This window comes from Piliocolobus tephrosceles, chromosome 7 (genome assembly GCF_002776525.5).
Source record: "Piliocolobus tephrosceles isolate RC106 chromosome 7, ASM277652v3, whole genome shotgun sequence".
NCBI classification, from domain to species: domain Eukaryota; kingdom Metazoa; phylum Chordata; class Mammalia; order Primates; family Cercopithecidae; genus Piliocolobus; species Piliocolobus tephrosceles.
In genome coordinates, this window is record NC_045440.1 from 74,993,145 (window position 1) to 75,009,132 (window position 15,988).

The window sequence follows — 15,988 nt, forward strand, 5'->3', positions numbered from 1 at the left end:
GCTTGGTGCAGAGATGAGTTCAATTCCTGGATATCCTTGTTAACTTTCTGTCTCGTTGATCTGTCTAATGTTGACAGTGGAGTGTTGAAGTCTCCCATTATTATTGTATGGGAGTCTAAGTCTCTTTGTAAGTCTCTAAGGACTTGCTTTATGAATCTGGGTGCTCCTGTATTAGGTGCATATATATTTAGGATAGTTAGCTCTTCCTGTTGGATTGATCCCTTTACCATTATGTAATGGCCTTCTTTGTCTCTTTTGATCTTTGATGGTTGAAAGTCTGTTTTATCAGAGACTAGGATTGCAACCCCTGCTTTTTTTTGTTCTCCATTTGCTTGGTAGATCTTCCTCCATCCCTTTATTTTGAGCCTATGTATGTCTCTGCATGTGAGATGGGTCTCCTGAAGACAGCAGACTGATGGGTCTTGACTCTTTATCCAGTTTGCCAGTCTGTGTCTTTTAATTGGAGCATTTAGTCCATTTACATTTAAGGTTAATATTGTTATGTGTGATCTTGATCCTGCCATTATGATATTAACTGGTTATTTTGCTCATTAGTTGATGCAGTTTCTTCCTAGGCTCGATGGTCTTTACATTTTGGCATGTTTTTGCAGTGGCTGGTACCGGTTGTTCCTTTCCATGTTTAGGGCTTCCTTCAGGGTCTCTTGTAAGGCAGGCCTGGTGGTGACAAAATCTCTAAGCATTTGCTTATCTGTAAAGAATTTTATTTCTCCTTCACTTATGAAACTTAGTTTGGCTGGATATGAAATTCTGGGTTTAAAATTCTTTTCTTTAAGAACGTTGAATATTGGCCCCCACTCTCTTCTGGCTTGTAGAGTTTCTGCCGAGAGATCTGCTGTCAGTCTGATGGGCTTCCCTTTGTGGGTAACCCGACCTTTCTCTCTGGCTGCCCTTAAGATTTTTTCCTTCATTTCAACTTTGGTGAATCTGGCAATTATGTGTCTTGGAGTTGCTCTTCTGGAGGAGTATCTTTGTGGCGTTCTCTGTATTTCCTGAATTTGAATGTTGGCCTGCCCTGCTAGGTTGGGGAAGTTCTCCTGGATGATATCCTGTAGAGTGTTTTCCAATTTGGTGCCATTTTCCCCCTCACTTTCAGGCACCCCAATCAGACGTAGATTTGGTCTTTTTACATAATCCCATACTTCTTGCAGGCTTTGTTCATTTCTTTTTCTTCTTTTTTCTTTTGGTTTCTCTTCTCGCTTCATTTCATTCATTTGATCCTCCATCGCTGATACTCTTTCTTCCAGTTGATCAAGTCGGTTACTGAAGCTTGTGCATTTGTCACGTATTTCTCGTGTCATGGTTTTCATCTCTGTCATTTCGTTTATGACCTTCTCTGCATTAATTAGTCTAGCTGTCAATTCTTCCACTTTTTTTTCAAGATTTTTAGTTTCTTTGCGCTGGGTACGTAATTCCTCCTTTAGCTCTGAGAGGTTTGATGGACTGAAGCCTTCTTCTCTCATCTCATCAAAATCATTCTCTGACCAGCTTTGATCCGTTGCTGGCGATGGGCTGTGCTCCTTTGCAGGAGGAGATGCACTCTTATTTTTTGAATTTCCAGCTTTTCTGCCCTGCTTTTTCCCCATCTTTGTGGTTTTATCTGTCACTGGTCTTTGATGATGGTGACGTACTGATGGGGTTTTGATATAGGTGTCCTTCCTGTTTGATAGTTTTCCTTCTGACAGTCAGGACCCTCAGCTGTAGGTCTGTTGGAGATTGCTTGAGGTCCACTCCAGACCCTGTTTGCCTGGGTATCAGCAGCAGAGGTTGCAGAAGATAGAATATTGCTGAACAGCGAGTGCACCTGTCTGATTCTTGCTTTGGAAGCTTCCTCTCAGGGGTGTACTCCACCCTGTGAGGTGTGGGGTGTCAGACTGCCCCTAGTGGGGGATGTCTCCCAGTTAGGCTACTCAGGAGTCAGTGACCCACTTGAGCAGGCAGACTGCCCCCTCTCAGATCTCAACCTCCGTGTTGGGAGATCCACTGCTCTCTTCAAAGCTGTCAGACAGAGTCGTTCGCGTTTCACAGGCGTCTGCTCCTTTAGCTGAGCCCTGTCCCCAGAGGCGCAGTCTACAGAGACAGGCAGGTTTCCTTGAGCTGCTGTGAGCTCCACCCAGTTCGAGCTTCCCAGAGGCTTTATTTACCTACTTAAGCCTCAGCGATGGCGGGCGCCCCTCCCCCAGCCTCGCTGCTGCCTTGCGGTTAGATTGCCGCAGACTGCTGAGTTAGCAAGGAGAGAGGCTCCGTGGGCGTGGGACCCTCCCGGCCAGGTGTGGGATATAATCTCCCAATTTTTTTTTTTTTTTTTTTTTTGAGACGGAGTCTCGCTCTGTCGCCCTGGCTGGAGTGCAGTGGCCGGATCTCAGCTCACTGCAAGCTCTGCCTCCCGGGTTTACGCCATTCCCCTGCCTCAGCCTCCCGAGTAGCTGGGACTACAGGCGCCCGCCACCTCGCCCGGCTAGTTTTTTGTATTTTTTAGTAGAGACGGGGTTTCACCGTGTTCACCAGGATGGTCTCCATCTCCTGACCTCGTGATCCACCCGTCTCGGCCTTCCAAAGTGCTGGGATTACAAGCTTGAGCCACCGCGCCCGGCTGAGATGGAGTCTTGCTGTGTCGTCCAGGCTGGAGTGCAGTGGCGCAATCTCAGTTCACTACAACCTCCGCCTCCTGGGTTCAAGCAATTCTCGGGCCTCAGCCTCCCAAGTAGCTGGGATTATAGGCGTCTGCCACCACGCCTGGCTCATTTCTTGTATTTTTAGTGGAGATGGGGTTTCACCATGTTGGCCAGGTTGGTCTCGAACTCCTGACCTCAGGTGATCCGCCCACGTTGGCCTCCCAAAGTGCTGGGATTACAGGCATGAGCCACTGTGCCCAGGCTGTGTTGTTTAAAGCCATGAAATCTTTTGGCAATTTGTTACAGCCATTACAGGAAACTAGAAACACCTATCTTTGGTCAGTGGAACCATCTTCAAATTGGTTATCTAATATAACAAAGTGTTTTAGGCTCATTTTGTACATTTTCTACCCCAGACTCCAAGGAGTGCTGGTTGCTTATAGTGGGAAATGGTATTTTGAGACCGCTAAGGGTGTTCATGGGATTTTGCCTTTTTTTCCCATCTTTTAAATTTATTTTAAAATTGTGTTTTTTAAAGAATTTACCATCTTAACCAGTTTTAAGCATAGAGTTCAGTGGTGTTAACTATATTCACATTGTTGTGCAACAGATCTCTAGAACTCCTGCATCTTGTCAACCTGAGACTCTATGCCCATTGAACAACTCCCTATTTCCCCCTCCTCCCTTGGACTTTTGCATTTTTGAAAATGGCAGGGCCAACAGCCATGGCTCAAACCTGTGGTCCCAGCTGAGCCCAGGAATTTGAGGCTGCAGTGTGTTAGGATCACAACTGAGAACAACCACTGCACCCCAGCCTGGGCAACACAGTGAGACTTTGTCTCTAAAAAAATGGAAAGAAACACACTTCTGTTGTAAAATATTTTTACCAACATATGATTATTTTCTTCTTAAGTGTGCAGATTTTTAGCCAAAATTCCATGCCATTTTTGGCTACTAACCCTAAACTATATCCTATAAAGGATTTCAAGTAGCAAAATATCTAAAGGAATAGCTGACTTTCTAAAATGGAGTAAGAGTTTTGAAATGAAATACATGTCACAACAAAATGATAACATTTCATTATTAGGACTCAAAATGTTCTCTTGAGGTCTAGCTTGTTGTAGGTGAATGCATTATTAAGACTGGTGGAGTCCCTGCCCACAGCACAGAATTACAGCTAGTGTTCCCTGTTTGGGGTCTTATCTGGCCCTGTTGTGTCCTCTAACTAAACATGCTGCTGAAAAGAAGTAGTTCCCATGAGACTGTTCACTTCAGATCCATAGGTGCAGCTCTCTGGGCCATGATAATTTGATTTGTTGTTGTTATTGTTGTCTTTTGAGATGGAGTCTCCCTCTGTCACCCAGGCTGGAGTGCAGTGACATGATTTTGGCTCACTGCAACCTCCACTTCCTGGGTTCAAACAATTCTCTTGCCTCAGCCTCCTGATTAACTGGGACTACAGGCACTTGCCACCATACCTGGCTAATTTTTGTATTTTTAGTAGAGACAGGGTTTCACTGTGTTGGCCAAGCTGGTTTCAAACTCCTGACCTCAGGTGATCTGCCCACCTTGGCCTCCCAAAGTGCTGGTATTTACAGAGGTGAGCCACTGCGCCCGGCCTGTTTGTTTGTTTTTGAGAGCAAGTCTCACTCTGTCGCCCAGGCTGGAGTGCAGTGGCCCGATCTTGGCTCACTGCAACCTCTGCCTCCTGGGTTCAAGCAATTCTCCTGCCTCAGCCTCCCGAGTAGCTGGGACTACAGGTGTGCGCCACCATGCCTCACTAATTTTTGTATTTTTAGTAGAGACAGAATTTCACCATGTTAGCCAGGCTGGTCTTGAACTCCTGACCTCAAGTGATCCACCCGCCTTAGTATCCCAAAATGCTGGGATGACAGGCATGAGCCACCATGCCCGGCTGAGAATTTGTTTTATAAAGCAGGAGTCCCCATCCCCTGGGGGCCATGGACCAGTACCAGTCCATGGCCTGTTAGGAATCTGGCTGTGGCTTGTTAGGAACTGGGCTGCACAGCTGGAGGTGAGCAGCAGGTGAGCGAGCATTACCACCTGAGCTCCAGCTCCTGTCAGACCAGCAGCAGCATTAGATTCCCAGCAGGGAGCAGGAACCTTGTTATGAAGTATACATGCAAGGGATCTAGGTTGCATGCTCCTTATGATAATCTAATGCTTGATGATCTGGGGTGGAACAGTTTCACCCCGAAACCATCCCTCCCCATCCCCTCAGTCCGTGGAAAAATTGTCTTCCAAGAAACTGGTCCCTGAGGCCAAAAATGTTGGGAACTGCTGGTATACAGAGCTGTGGGAGAGAAGAGCAATGCAGAGGGAGAAGGAGTTCCTGTCTGTTGAGACTTTCAGGGGGACCTAGGGACTGGTTTTGTTACAGTTGACTGGGAAGTGTCTTGTTTATTTTATTTTATTTTTCATTTAAAAAATTTTTTCAAAATGGAGTTCTGTTGCCCAGGCCAGTACAGTGGTGCCATCTTGGCTCACTGCAAACTCTGCCTCCCAGGTTCAAGTGATTCTCCTTCCTTAGCCTTCTGAATAGCTGAGATTACAGGCATGCGCCAATCACACCTGGCTAATTTTTGTATTTTTAGTAGAGATGGGTTTCACCACATCAGCCAGGCTGGTCTTGAACTCCTGACCTCAAGTGATCCACCTGCTTTGGCCTCCCAAAATGCTGAGATTACAGGCGTGAGCCACCACACCTGGCCAAAGTGTCTTGTTTTATTTTTAAGGCTTTGATCACTCTCGTTTACAGTAAGTGTTTGAAGAGTACATTCTAAATCATTTTTCTCTCTTCCTTTGCAGGAAGTGCTCAAATGTTAAGCGCACACACACACACAAAGAGGAAACAGTTGGATAGGAACTCAGAAATCATGTGACTGATGACTAAGTTAAATCTTTTCTGCTTACTGAAAAGGAAGAGTCTGATGATTAGTTATTGATCCTCTTTCATTTGTAAAGTTTTGGAGATATTGAATCATGTTACCATTTCTTTTTTTTTCCACCCTATTTTCTTCCATATTTACTGAAGCTCAGAAGCACTATTGGGTCTGCAACTCATCCGACGCAAGTATTTCATACACCTACTGTGGTAAGTAAAACTGCAAAACAAATAATTGTAGCATCAACTATTTTGAGGGTAAGTTTTCACAAGAACCTTACACTGTTGTGGCTGGAACACAGGAAATGTCAGTGTGTTCCAGCTGCTGTGGCGGACGCCGCCAGCAGGAAAAGCAATAGCTGGCAGCTGCCCCGTGAGAATCTTTTCGACCCCTCACAGAGCTCGCGAGTCTCTAAACTGTGTTGTGCTTGACCTCCAAGCGCTTCTGTTCCCTGTGTCATCTTTCTCTACCCTGAGCCCAGTTTTGGGTTCTGCCCAGTTTCAGTAAAACCATCTACTTCTGAGCTTTCGCCTCAGCCTTGACACTTACCAGTTCTTCTTCTTGAGATGGTAGAGCAGTCCCAGCTGCTTCCTGTAGTTGATTTCTGCTCCAAGCTGTGACTTTTGAGGGCTCTTGGAATCATCTCCCTAACTAGATGTAAGCCTGTCTCTGTCACTAGCTGTGTGACCTTAAGCAAAGTACTCCAGCCTTTTTAGCACTAAAGTGAAGGTGATTTTATAGCCTACTTGATAAGGGTGTTGTGAAGTGAAATTTTTTAGCACAGGGTCACATAAAGACAATACCCTTAATTTTTTTTTTGGAGTCAGCCATACCCTAATGCTATTCACTGGCTGTATCACTGTCCGCTGCCCCAGCTGCTCATTAGCAAGCGTCCTCGGGTCTGAAGGCACAGTGTCAGGCCTGACAGCTGTTTTGGTTCGGTACTTTCCACCGTGCAGCTCACCATGGGTTGGCTGCCCTTTTCCACCCACTGGCACTATCCGGAAGGTTTAAAGTGGTGCTTCCCAAAATACCAGTTCTTTAAGATTCTTTTGGGAAAATAGGATCTATGGCCTAATCATCTGGGAGAGATTTACAGATGTACTTTGAGTTCTGAGAAGTTCTGCAGTAAAAGTACCTGTTTAACCACAACATTTTCAATTTCATTTGTTGTTTGTTTGGTTTTTAGTCTGGAGGGTATGTTAACTCTCTTGAGAAACATGCTCTGCCAAATGCTAATATAAAGTGACTTTCGGGAAATTGGGATAATTGCCACATGTGAGAAGGAGACTTAGGAATGTGGCCAGTCACACACCATGGCCCTTCTTCTCCTGGTGGGTTGCACTGAATTCCCTCTCAACGTATCTCTAAAATCTCTCTATGCTACAAGATCCTTTTGCATTCCGCTCTTCCAGCAAGGCTCCTACTCTACTTGGCCCCCACTTCCCTTTCCTCCTTTGGCCCTTTTGTACCATGTGCGAATTATGCCACTCTGTGTGTGTGTGCATGTGTGTGCACGCGCGCGCACGCACGGAGATTTGCTCTGTTGCCAGGCTGGAGTGCAGTGGCATGATTTTGGCTCATTGCAACCTCTGCCTCCCAAGTTCAAATTATTCCCCTGCCTCAGCCTCCTGAGTAGCTGGGACTACAGGTGCATGCCACAACACCTGGCTAATTTTTGTTTTTTGTATTTTAGTAGACACAGGGTTTCACCATGTTGACCAGGATGGTCTCAATCTCCTGATCTCGTGATCCGCCCGCCCCAGCCTCCCAAAGTGCTGGGATTACAGGCATGAACCACCTCACCCGGCTTATGCCACTATTTATATGATCTTTATGGATATAACATTTTGTATTATTATTTAGCTTTTAGTCTTTTTTTAACAATAACTCAATTTGTCTTTTAAAAACATTTCACATTTTATCATATTTTATCATTTATTTTTGACACAAGGTTTTGCTCTGTTGTGCAGGCTGGAGTGAGTGGCATGATCTCCACTAACTGCAACCTACACTTCCCTGGCTCAAGCCATCCCCCTAGCTCAGCCTTTCTAGTAGCTGGGACTACAGACATGTGCCACCATGTGTCTTGGTTAATTAATTAACTTGGCTAATTATTAATTAATTTTTTTTTTTTTTGAGTTTCACTCTTGTTGCCCAGACTGGAGTGCAATGGCGTGATCTTGGCTCACTGCAACAACTGCCTCCCGGGTTCAAGCGATTTTCCTGTGTCAGCCTCCTGAGTAGCTGGGATTATAGGTGCCCACCACCTATAATTTTTGTATTTTTAGTAGAGACAGGGTTTTGCCATGTTGACCAGGCTGGCCTCGAACTCCTGACCTCAGGTGATCCGCCCACCTCGGCCTCCCAAAGTGTTGGGATTACAGACATGAGCCACCGCAGCTGGCCTAATTATTAATTTTTTTGTAGAGATGGAGTCTTGCTATATTGCCCAGGCTGGTCTAGAACTCCTGGGCTCAAGAGATTCTCCCACCTTGGCCACCCAAAGTCCTGGGATTGCAGATATGAGCCACTGCACCTGGCTTAAAATTTCACATTTTAATCATTTGCGAGTGTTTGGCTCAATTGTATTAAGTATATGCACATTGCTGTGAAACCATCACCATTGGTTTACCTTTTTATTTGACTTTCTAATTTTTTTTTCTTTGAGACAGTCTCACTCTGTCTAGGCTGTCTCAGCTCACTGCAACCTCTGCCTCCTGGGTTCAAGCAATTCTCACGCCTCAGCCTCCTAAATAGCTGGGATTACAGGCGTGCACCACCATGCCCGGCTAATTTGATTTGACTTTATGAAGGAGGATCTTCCTTCTTTCTCTCTGAGAAATCCTGTGTTCCTTTCCTGCTGCCCCACTGACAAAGGGACTGTGGACAAGCCACTGGAATACACATCTACAGCAAGATGCTGCTTGCTGCCATCCCCACTGCCATATGTATGACTGCCTTCCCGGCCTGAGAGAATCCATCCCGCCAGGCCAAAAATGCATTACCTGTGGGAAGCACTGATTCCTCTAGGTACTATTTTGATTCCGCTAGGTACTATTGTGAGGGTGTTGGTGACAACAACCTCTGATTCACTGTGACGATGATCTCCATGAAAAAGCAGAGATAAATTTCCATTTGGTCAAGCTGCTGGGCATCTAAGTGTATAGTTTTTTAAGCACAGGGTCTTGCTCTGTCACCCAGGCTGGAGTGCAATGGTACAATCATGGCTCACTGCAGCCTCAAACTCTGAGGCTCAAGTGATTTTCCCACTTCAGCCTCCCAAGTAGCTGGGACAACAGGCCTGCACCATCATGTCTGGCTAATTTTCAAATTTTTTGTAGTGACGGAGTTTTGCCATGTTGTCCATGCTGGTTTTGAGCTCCTGGACTTAAGCAATCTCTGTGTGTGCACATCCCTGGTGTCTCTTTGTGTGTCCAAATTTCCTCTTCTTGTAAGGACACCAACAAGATTGGATTAGGACCCATCCTAACAGCCTCATTTTAACTTAATTACCTCTTTAAAGGCACTGTCTCCAAATGCAGTCACATTTGGAGGGACTGGAGCCTCAACATATGAATGGGGACGGGGGAATGAGGACACATTTCTGTCAGTCCATAATATACAGAAATGACAAAAATTGGCTGATTTATTCTCCCAATTTTGGAAAAGGCAAAAAACATGGGTGTGTGAGTTGGTTTCCAGGGCCTTAGGCACATGCTCTCCTATGATCCCGAGTCACTGGTCTCAGTTCTAATCTTTTTTTTTTGCTACAGATGGTTAGAAAATCCAAGGAATGGCCGGGCGCGGTGGCTCAAGCCTGTAATCCCAGCACTTTGGGAGGCCGAGACGGGCGGATCACGAGGTCAGGAGATCGAGACCATCCTGGCTAACATGGTGAAACCCCGTCTCCACTAAAAAATACAAAAAAACTAGCCGGGCGAGGTGGCGGGCGTCTGTAGTCCCAGCTACTCGGGAGGCTGAGGCAGGAGAATGGCATAAACCCAGGAGGCGGAGCTTGTGGTGAGCTGAGATCCGGCCACTGCACTCCAGCCCGGGTGACAGAGCAAGACTCCGTCTCAAAAAAAAAAAAAAAAAAAAAAGAAAAGAAAAGAAAAAGAAAATCCAAGGAATTAATAGATTATTTAATGAAACCAATATTCTCTGAGCATTTAGCATGCGCCTACTCTAGGAACTGAGGAGATAATTGAATTAACAACAAAGACAAAAGTCCCTGCACTTAATGGATTCAGTAAAATATTCAGCATGTCAGATGGTGGTAAATTGCTGTGAAAGAAAAATAAGGCTGGGGAGTGCGGAGTAGAGGGTGCAAAGATGCAAAGGTAGAGAAGCTGGGGGGCTGCATTTTAAATCAGGATGGCCAGCCAGATGTGATAGCACTCACCTGTAGTATAGCCCAGCTACTCAGGAGGCTGAGGCAGGAGGATGGCTTGAGCCCAGGAGGTCAAGGCTGCAGACCATGTTTGTGCCACTGCACTCCAGTCTGGACAACAGAGCAAGACCGAACCTCGCTAATTTTTAAATTTTTTGTAGAGACAGGGTCTTGCTGTGCTGCCCAGGTCAGTCCTAACCCCTGGGCTCAAGCAATTCTCCTGCCTTGGCCTTCCAAAGGGCTGAAATTACACACATGAGCCACCATGCTAGGCCTAAAACCTGTTTCTTTTCTTTGTTTCTTTTCTTTTTTTTTTTGAGACAGAGTCTTGATCTGTCACCCAGGCTGGAGTGCAGTGGTGCAATCTCAGCCCATTGCAACCTCCACCTCCCAGGTTCAAGTGATTTTCGTGCCTCAGCCACACAAGTAGCTGGGGCTACAGGTGTGCATCACCATGCCTGGCTATTGTTATGTGTTTTTAGTAGAGATGAGGGTTCACCATATTGGCCAGGCTGGTCTTGAACTCCTGACTTCAAATGATCTGTCCACCTTGGCCTCCTAAAGTTCTGGGATTACAGGCGTGAGCCACTACGCCTGGTCCTACCTAATTTCTGTATTTTTTGGGATGGGATTTACTTTTTTGAGATGGAGTCTTTCCCTGTCGCCCAGGCTGGAGTGCAGTGGCGCGATCTTGGCCCACAGCAGTCTCTGCCTCCCTTTCTGTGTAGCAGGGATTACAGGAGTGTGCCACCACCCAATTCTCCTGCCTCAGCTTTCTGAGTAGCAGGGATTACAGGAGTGCGCCACCATGCCCAGCTAATTTTTCTATTTTTAGTAGAGATGGGGTTTCACCGTGTTGGTCAGGCTGGTCTCAAACTTCTGACCTCAGGCAATCTGCCCATCTGGGCCTCCCAAAGTGCTGGGATTACAGGCGTGAGCCACGACGCCCGACCTGTATTTTTTAAATAGACACCAGGCTGATCTTGAACTCCTGATTTTAGGGGTTCAGCCTGCTTTGGCCTCCCAACGTGTTGGGATTACAGGCATGAGCCACCGTGTCTAGCCTTAAACCTGTTTCTTTCTAAGTCTTCTCCATCTCATCATCCACCTACTTCCTTAGGCCCCAGACCAGAAGTATCCTTAAGTATCTCTTTCCTTCACTTATTACATTATTGTATTAGTCATTCCTGTTTTCATGATCTTCAGATTCTATTCTATATCCAAGTGCTTCTCACTGCTCTCTAACACTCATGCCACATTTGTCTCTCCTTGGCCTCTACAAAAACCTCTTGAATTGCCCTCCCTCTGCTTCAGTTTTTGCCACCATACAATCTATTCTTGGCACAGAGGCCAGAGAGATCTTTGTAAAATGAAAATAAGTCAGATAATGTGACTTCTGCTGCTGAAAATCCTCCAGTAGCTTTTCACTACAATTAGAGTGAAATCTCAGCTTTTTACCAAGACCTCCAAGACTCCTCAGGATCTTGAAGCAATATTAACACTACCTGGAGTTACAGTCAGATCCCACCCACTAGGGGGTCCTTCCCACAAGTTTGTCTCCCAGCTCAGATGCCATGTGCAAGCCCTAGGTTGACACCTGTGGTTCTCACTGGCTATAAATTGGAGGTTCCCCTTTCTTGGGTTTGATCATTTATTAGACTAGCTCCCAGAACACAAGGAAACACTCATTTATGTTTACTGGTTTATTATAAAGGATATTATTAATACAAAGGATTATTAATACAAAGGCAAATAGCCAGATAAAAGAGATACATAAGGTAAGGTGCAGGATAAGGGAACCAGAATGTCCATGTCCTCTCTGGGCGCACCATCCTCCTAGCATCTCCACATGTTCATCAACCCAGAAGCTCTCCTAACCCTGTCGTTTGGAAATTTTTATGGGGGGGTTCATCATGTAGGCATAATCAAATGTTAACTCTGTCTGTAGCCCCTCTCTCCTTCCTGCAGGATGGGAGGTGGGGCTAAAAGTTCCAAGCTTCTCATCATGGCTTGGTCTTTCTGGTAACTGGCCCTTATCCATGAACCCACCAAGAGTCACCATTAGAAAAAAAGACGCTGCTATTGCCCAGGACAGTCCAAGGAACTAGAAGCTTTGGGCAAGAAATTGGCATCAAACAACAAATGTTAGGACAAAAAAATTCTCTTACCACTCCCATTGTTCTGTAAACTACAGGATTTTAGGATCTCTGTGCCAGAAACTGGGGCAAAGACAAAATATGTATTTCTTATTATTTTACAATATCACAAATTCTGTATACATTTTATAGTTATTTTTTTCTAGTTCTGTAAAAAAATGTCATTGGTGCCAGGCGTGGTGTCTCATGCCTATAATCCTAGTGTTTGAGAGGCTGAAGTGAGAGGATCACTTGAAGCCAGGAGTTCAAGACCAGCCTGAGCAACATAGTGAGGCCCCATCTCTACAAAAAAATGAAAAAAAAAAAAAATTCACTGGGTGTGGTGGCATGCACCTGTAGTACTAGCTACTCAGGAGATTGAGGTGGGAGAATCACTTGAGCCCAGGAGTTTGAGGTTGCTGTGAGCTATGATTGTGCCACTACACTTTATCCTGGGTGACAGAGTGAAATCCTGTGTCTCTCTCTCTCTCTCAACAACAACAACAACAAAAAAATACCATTAGGATTTTGACAGAGATTGCTTCAAATCTGGATCTGTAGAACACTTTGGATGGTATGAACATTTTAGCAACGTTGTCTTCCAATCTATGAGCAAGGGATATCTTTCTGGTTGTTTTCGTCCTGTTAATTTTTTTGATCAATTTATTTTGTTGCTTTTACTATACAAGTCTTTAACTTCCTTAGTGAAGTTTACTGTATTCCTCCTGGTACCATTGTAAATTGGATTGTTTTTCTAATTTCTTTCCCAGATAGCTTGTTATAATTTTTTTTTTCTGGGGCAGAGTGTTGCTCTGTTGCCCAGGCTGGAATGCAGTAGCGTGATCTCAGCTGACTGTAGCCTCCACCTCCTGGGCTCAAGCAACTCTCATGCCTCAGCCTCCTGAGTAGCTGGGATGACAGGCACCTGCCACCACACCTGGCTAATTTTTGTATTTTTAGTAGAGATGGGGTTTCACTATGTTGGCCAGGTTGGTCTCAAACTCCTGACCTCAGGTGATCACCCTCCTCGGCCTCCCAAAGTGCTGGGATTACAGGTGTGAGCCACCACATCTGTCAATTTTAATTTTTTTGAAACAGGGTCTCAATCTGTTGCCCAGGCTGGAGAGCAGTGGCAAAATCTTAGCTCACTGCTGTCTTGACTCTCTGGGCCCAAGTGATCCTCCCACCTCGGCCTCCTGAGTAGCTACAGGCATGCACCATCACATCTGGCTAATTTTTGTATTTTTTGTACAGACGGGGTTTTGCCATGTTGTCCAGGCTGGTCTTGAATTCCTGGACTCAAGTGATTCTCCTGTCTCAGCCTCCCAAAGTGATGGGGTTACAGGTGTGAGCCACTGCACCAGGCCTAATAGCTTGTTGATAGTGTATAGTAACATTACTGATTTTTGTTGGTTCATTTTATATCCTGCAATTTTGCAGAATTCATTTATTAGTTCTAACAATTTTTTACATTTTTATTTTCTGTAAAAATTTTTAAAGTTTGTAATAGAGACAGGGTCTTGCTATGTTGCCCAGGCTAGTCTTGAACTCCTGGCCTTATGTGATCCTTCCACCTCTGCCTCCCAAGGTGCTGAGATTACAGGCACGAGCTACCATGTCCAGCCAGCTGTAACAATTTTTAATGAAGTCTTTAGGGATTTCTATATATAAGACCATGTCATCTGCAAAAAGATAATTTTACTTCTTCCCTTCCAATTTGGATGCCTTTTTTGTTTTTTCTTGACTAATTGCTTTGGCTAGGACTTCTAGTACTATGTTGACCAAGAGTGGTGAGAATGGACATCATTGCCTTATGTTCCTGATCTTAGAGGAAAAACTTTCAGTTTTTCACCATTGAGTATGGCTTTTCATATATGACCTTGCCCTCAAAGTCCTAGCCTATCTTAATGATCTTTGAAATGCCTTTCAGGTCATTCTCCCATTGTCTTGATGTAGAAGAACACTTGGCTCCCTTCTATCCATACTAATTTCGTTATCGAATTTTACTATAAGTGGCCAAAAGAAGCCATGCAGCACCTTGAGCACTTTCCTGCATATCTATTTCTTCTATCAGACAGTATAGATTCTTGCTCTTAAGTTCTACTTTTCACACAGTTTTAGGGAACAGACAAAAGTCCATCAAGTTCTTTGTAACTGTGTAGCAAGGATGGCCTTTATTGCAGTTTCCAGTACCTTGTTTTTCATTTGTGTCTGAGGCCTCATCAGAATTGCCTTTACCTTCCACATTTCTACCAACATTCTGATTATGACCACTTAAGTAATCCCTAGGAATTTCCAGACTTTCCCTACATTTCTTCCCTTCTTCTGAGCCCGCATCAGAATTGCCCTTAATGCTCTGTTCATGGCAATATGGAATTTTTTCTAGCCTGTTCCTTCAAACTCTTCCAACCTCTGCCTATTATCCATTTTCAAAGCTGCTTCCATATTTTTAGGTACCTGTTACAGCAACACCTCACTTCTCAGGCACCAATTTTCTATCTTCATTTGTTTTTTGCTGCTATAACAGAATACATAAGACTGGATAATTTATAATAAACAGAAATTTATTTGGCTCATGGTTCTGGTTGTTGAGAAATCCAACATTGAGCAACATCTAGCAAGGGTTTTCTTGCTGCATCATCCCATGGCAGAAGGGCAGAAGGCCAAAAGAGCACGTGTGAGGGGTGGGGAAGGAGGCTGTACTCATCCTTTTATCAGGAATCCATACCCACAATAACTAATCCACTCTCGCAACAACAGCATTAATTCATTCATAAGGGCAGAGCCCTCATGAACTGATCATCTCTTGGAGGTTCCACCCCTCAACACTCTTGTACTGGGGATTAAATTTCCAATGCATGAACTTCAGGGAATGCATTCCAACCATAGCAACACCTTATAGTTTTGACAGTCTGTTTTAAGCTAATGACAACTTAAATTGAATCACATATAACAACTCTATACTTTAGGAGTTGGAGACTAGCCTGGTCAACAAAGAAAGACTCCATCTCTACAAAAATTTTTTTTATTTTTTTGAGACAGTCTCGCTCTGTCATACAGGCTGGAGTACAGAGGTGTGATCTTAGCTCACTGCAATCTCCACCTCCTGGATTCAAGTGATTCTTGTGCCTCAGCCTCCCGAATAGCTGGGATGACAGGCACATGCTGTGCTGACATGCCCAGATAATTTTTGTATTTTTTGCAGAGATGGAGTGTTGCTATGTGGGCCAGGCTGGTCTTGAACTCCTGACCTCAAACCATCCATCTGCCTTGGCCTCCCAAAGTGCTGGGATTACAGGCATGAGCCAGCACACTTGGCCTCTACAATTTTTTTTTAATTAGAAACAAACCAAACCACACAAAAAACAGGCCACATGTGGTGACTCATGCCTGTAATTCCAGCACTTTGGGATGCTGAGGCAGGAAGATCACTTGAGTCCAGGAGTTCAAGACCAGCCTAGGCAACATAGTGAGACCTCATCTCTACAAAAATAAAAAATAAATAAAAAAAATAAAAATAAAAATCTTAGCTGAATGTGGTGGTATGCAACTGTAGTCTCAGCTATTGGTAAGAGAATCACTTGAGCCCAGGAGTTAGAAGCTGCAATGAGCTATGATTACATCACTGCACTCCAGCTTGGGTGACAGAGCAGACCCCCATATTTAAAAGCAAACCAACAAACAAAACTATTTCATTGGGCTTCTTAGATTTGTATTTCCATTATTTCCATTTTCTTCCCTAGATTTGGGAAGTTTTCCTTCCTTCCTTCCTCCCTTCCTCCCTTCCTCCCTTCCTTCCTTCTTCCCTTCCCTTCCTCCTTTCCTCCCTTCCTCCCTTCCTCCCTTCCTCCTTTCCCCCTTCCTTCCTTCCTTCCTTCCTTCCTTCCTTCCTTCCTTCCTTCCTTCCTTCCTTCCTTCCTT

The 15,988-nt window shown here is 44.7% G+C and overlaps 1 protein-coding gene across 2 annotated transcripts in view; it reads left to right on the plus strand.

Annotated features, from left to right (window-relative positions):
- The first annotated feature begins 5,523 nt into the window (after positions 1-5,523).
- LY96 (lymphocyte antigen 96) overlaps positions 5,524-15,988 on the plus strand; it is a 38,911-nt gene continuing 28,446 nt past the window's right edge. Inside the window, exon 1 of one of the 2 annotated variants that reach the window (XM_023184091.1) lies at positions 5,524-5,748. In XM_023184091.1, coding sequence (XP_023039859.1) covers positions 5,637-5,748 — 112 coding nt within the window. In that variant the 5' untranslated portion in view covers positions 5,524-5,636. The remainder of the gene's footprint in view (positions 5,749-15,988) is intronic. The other variant, XM_023184092.1, reaches the window with a different exon arrangement.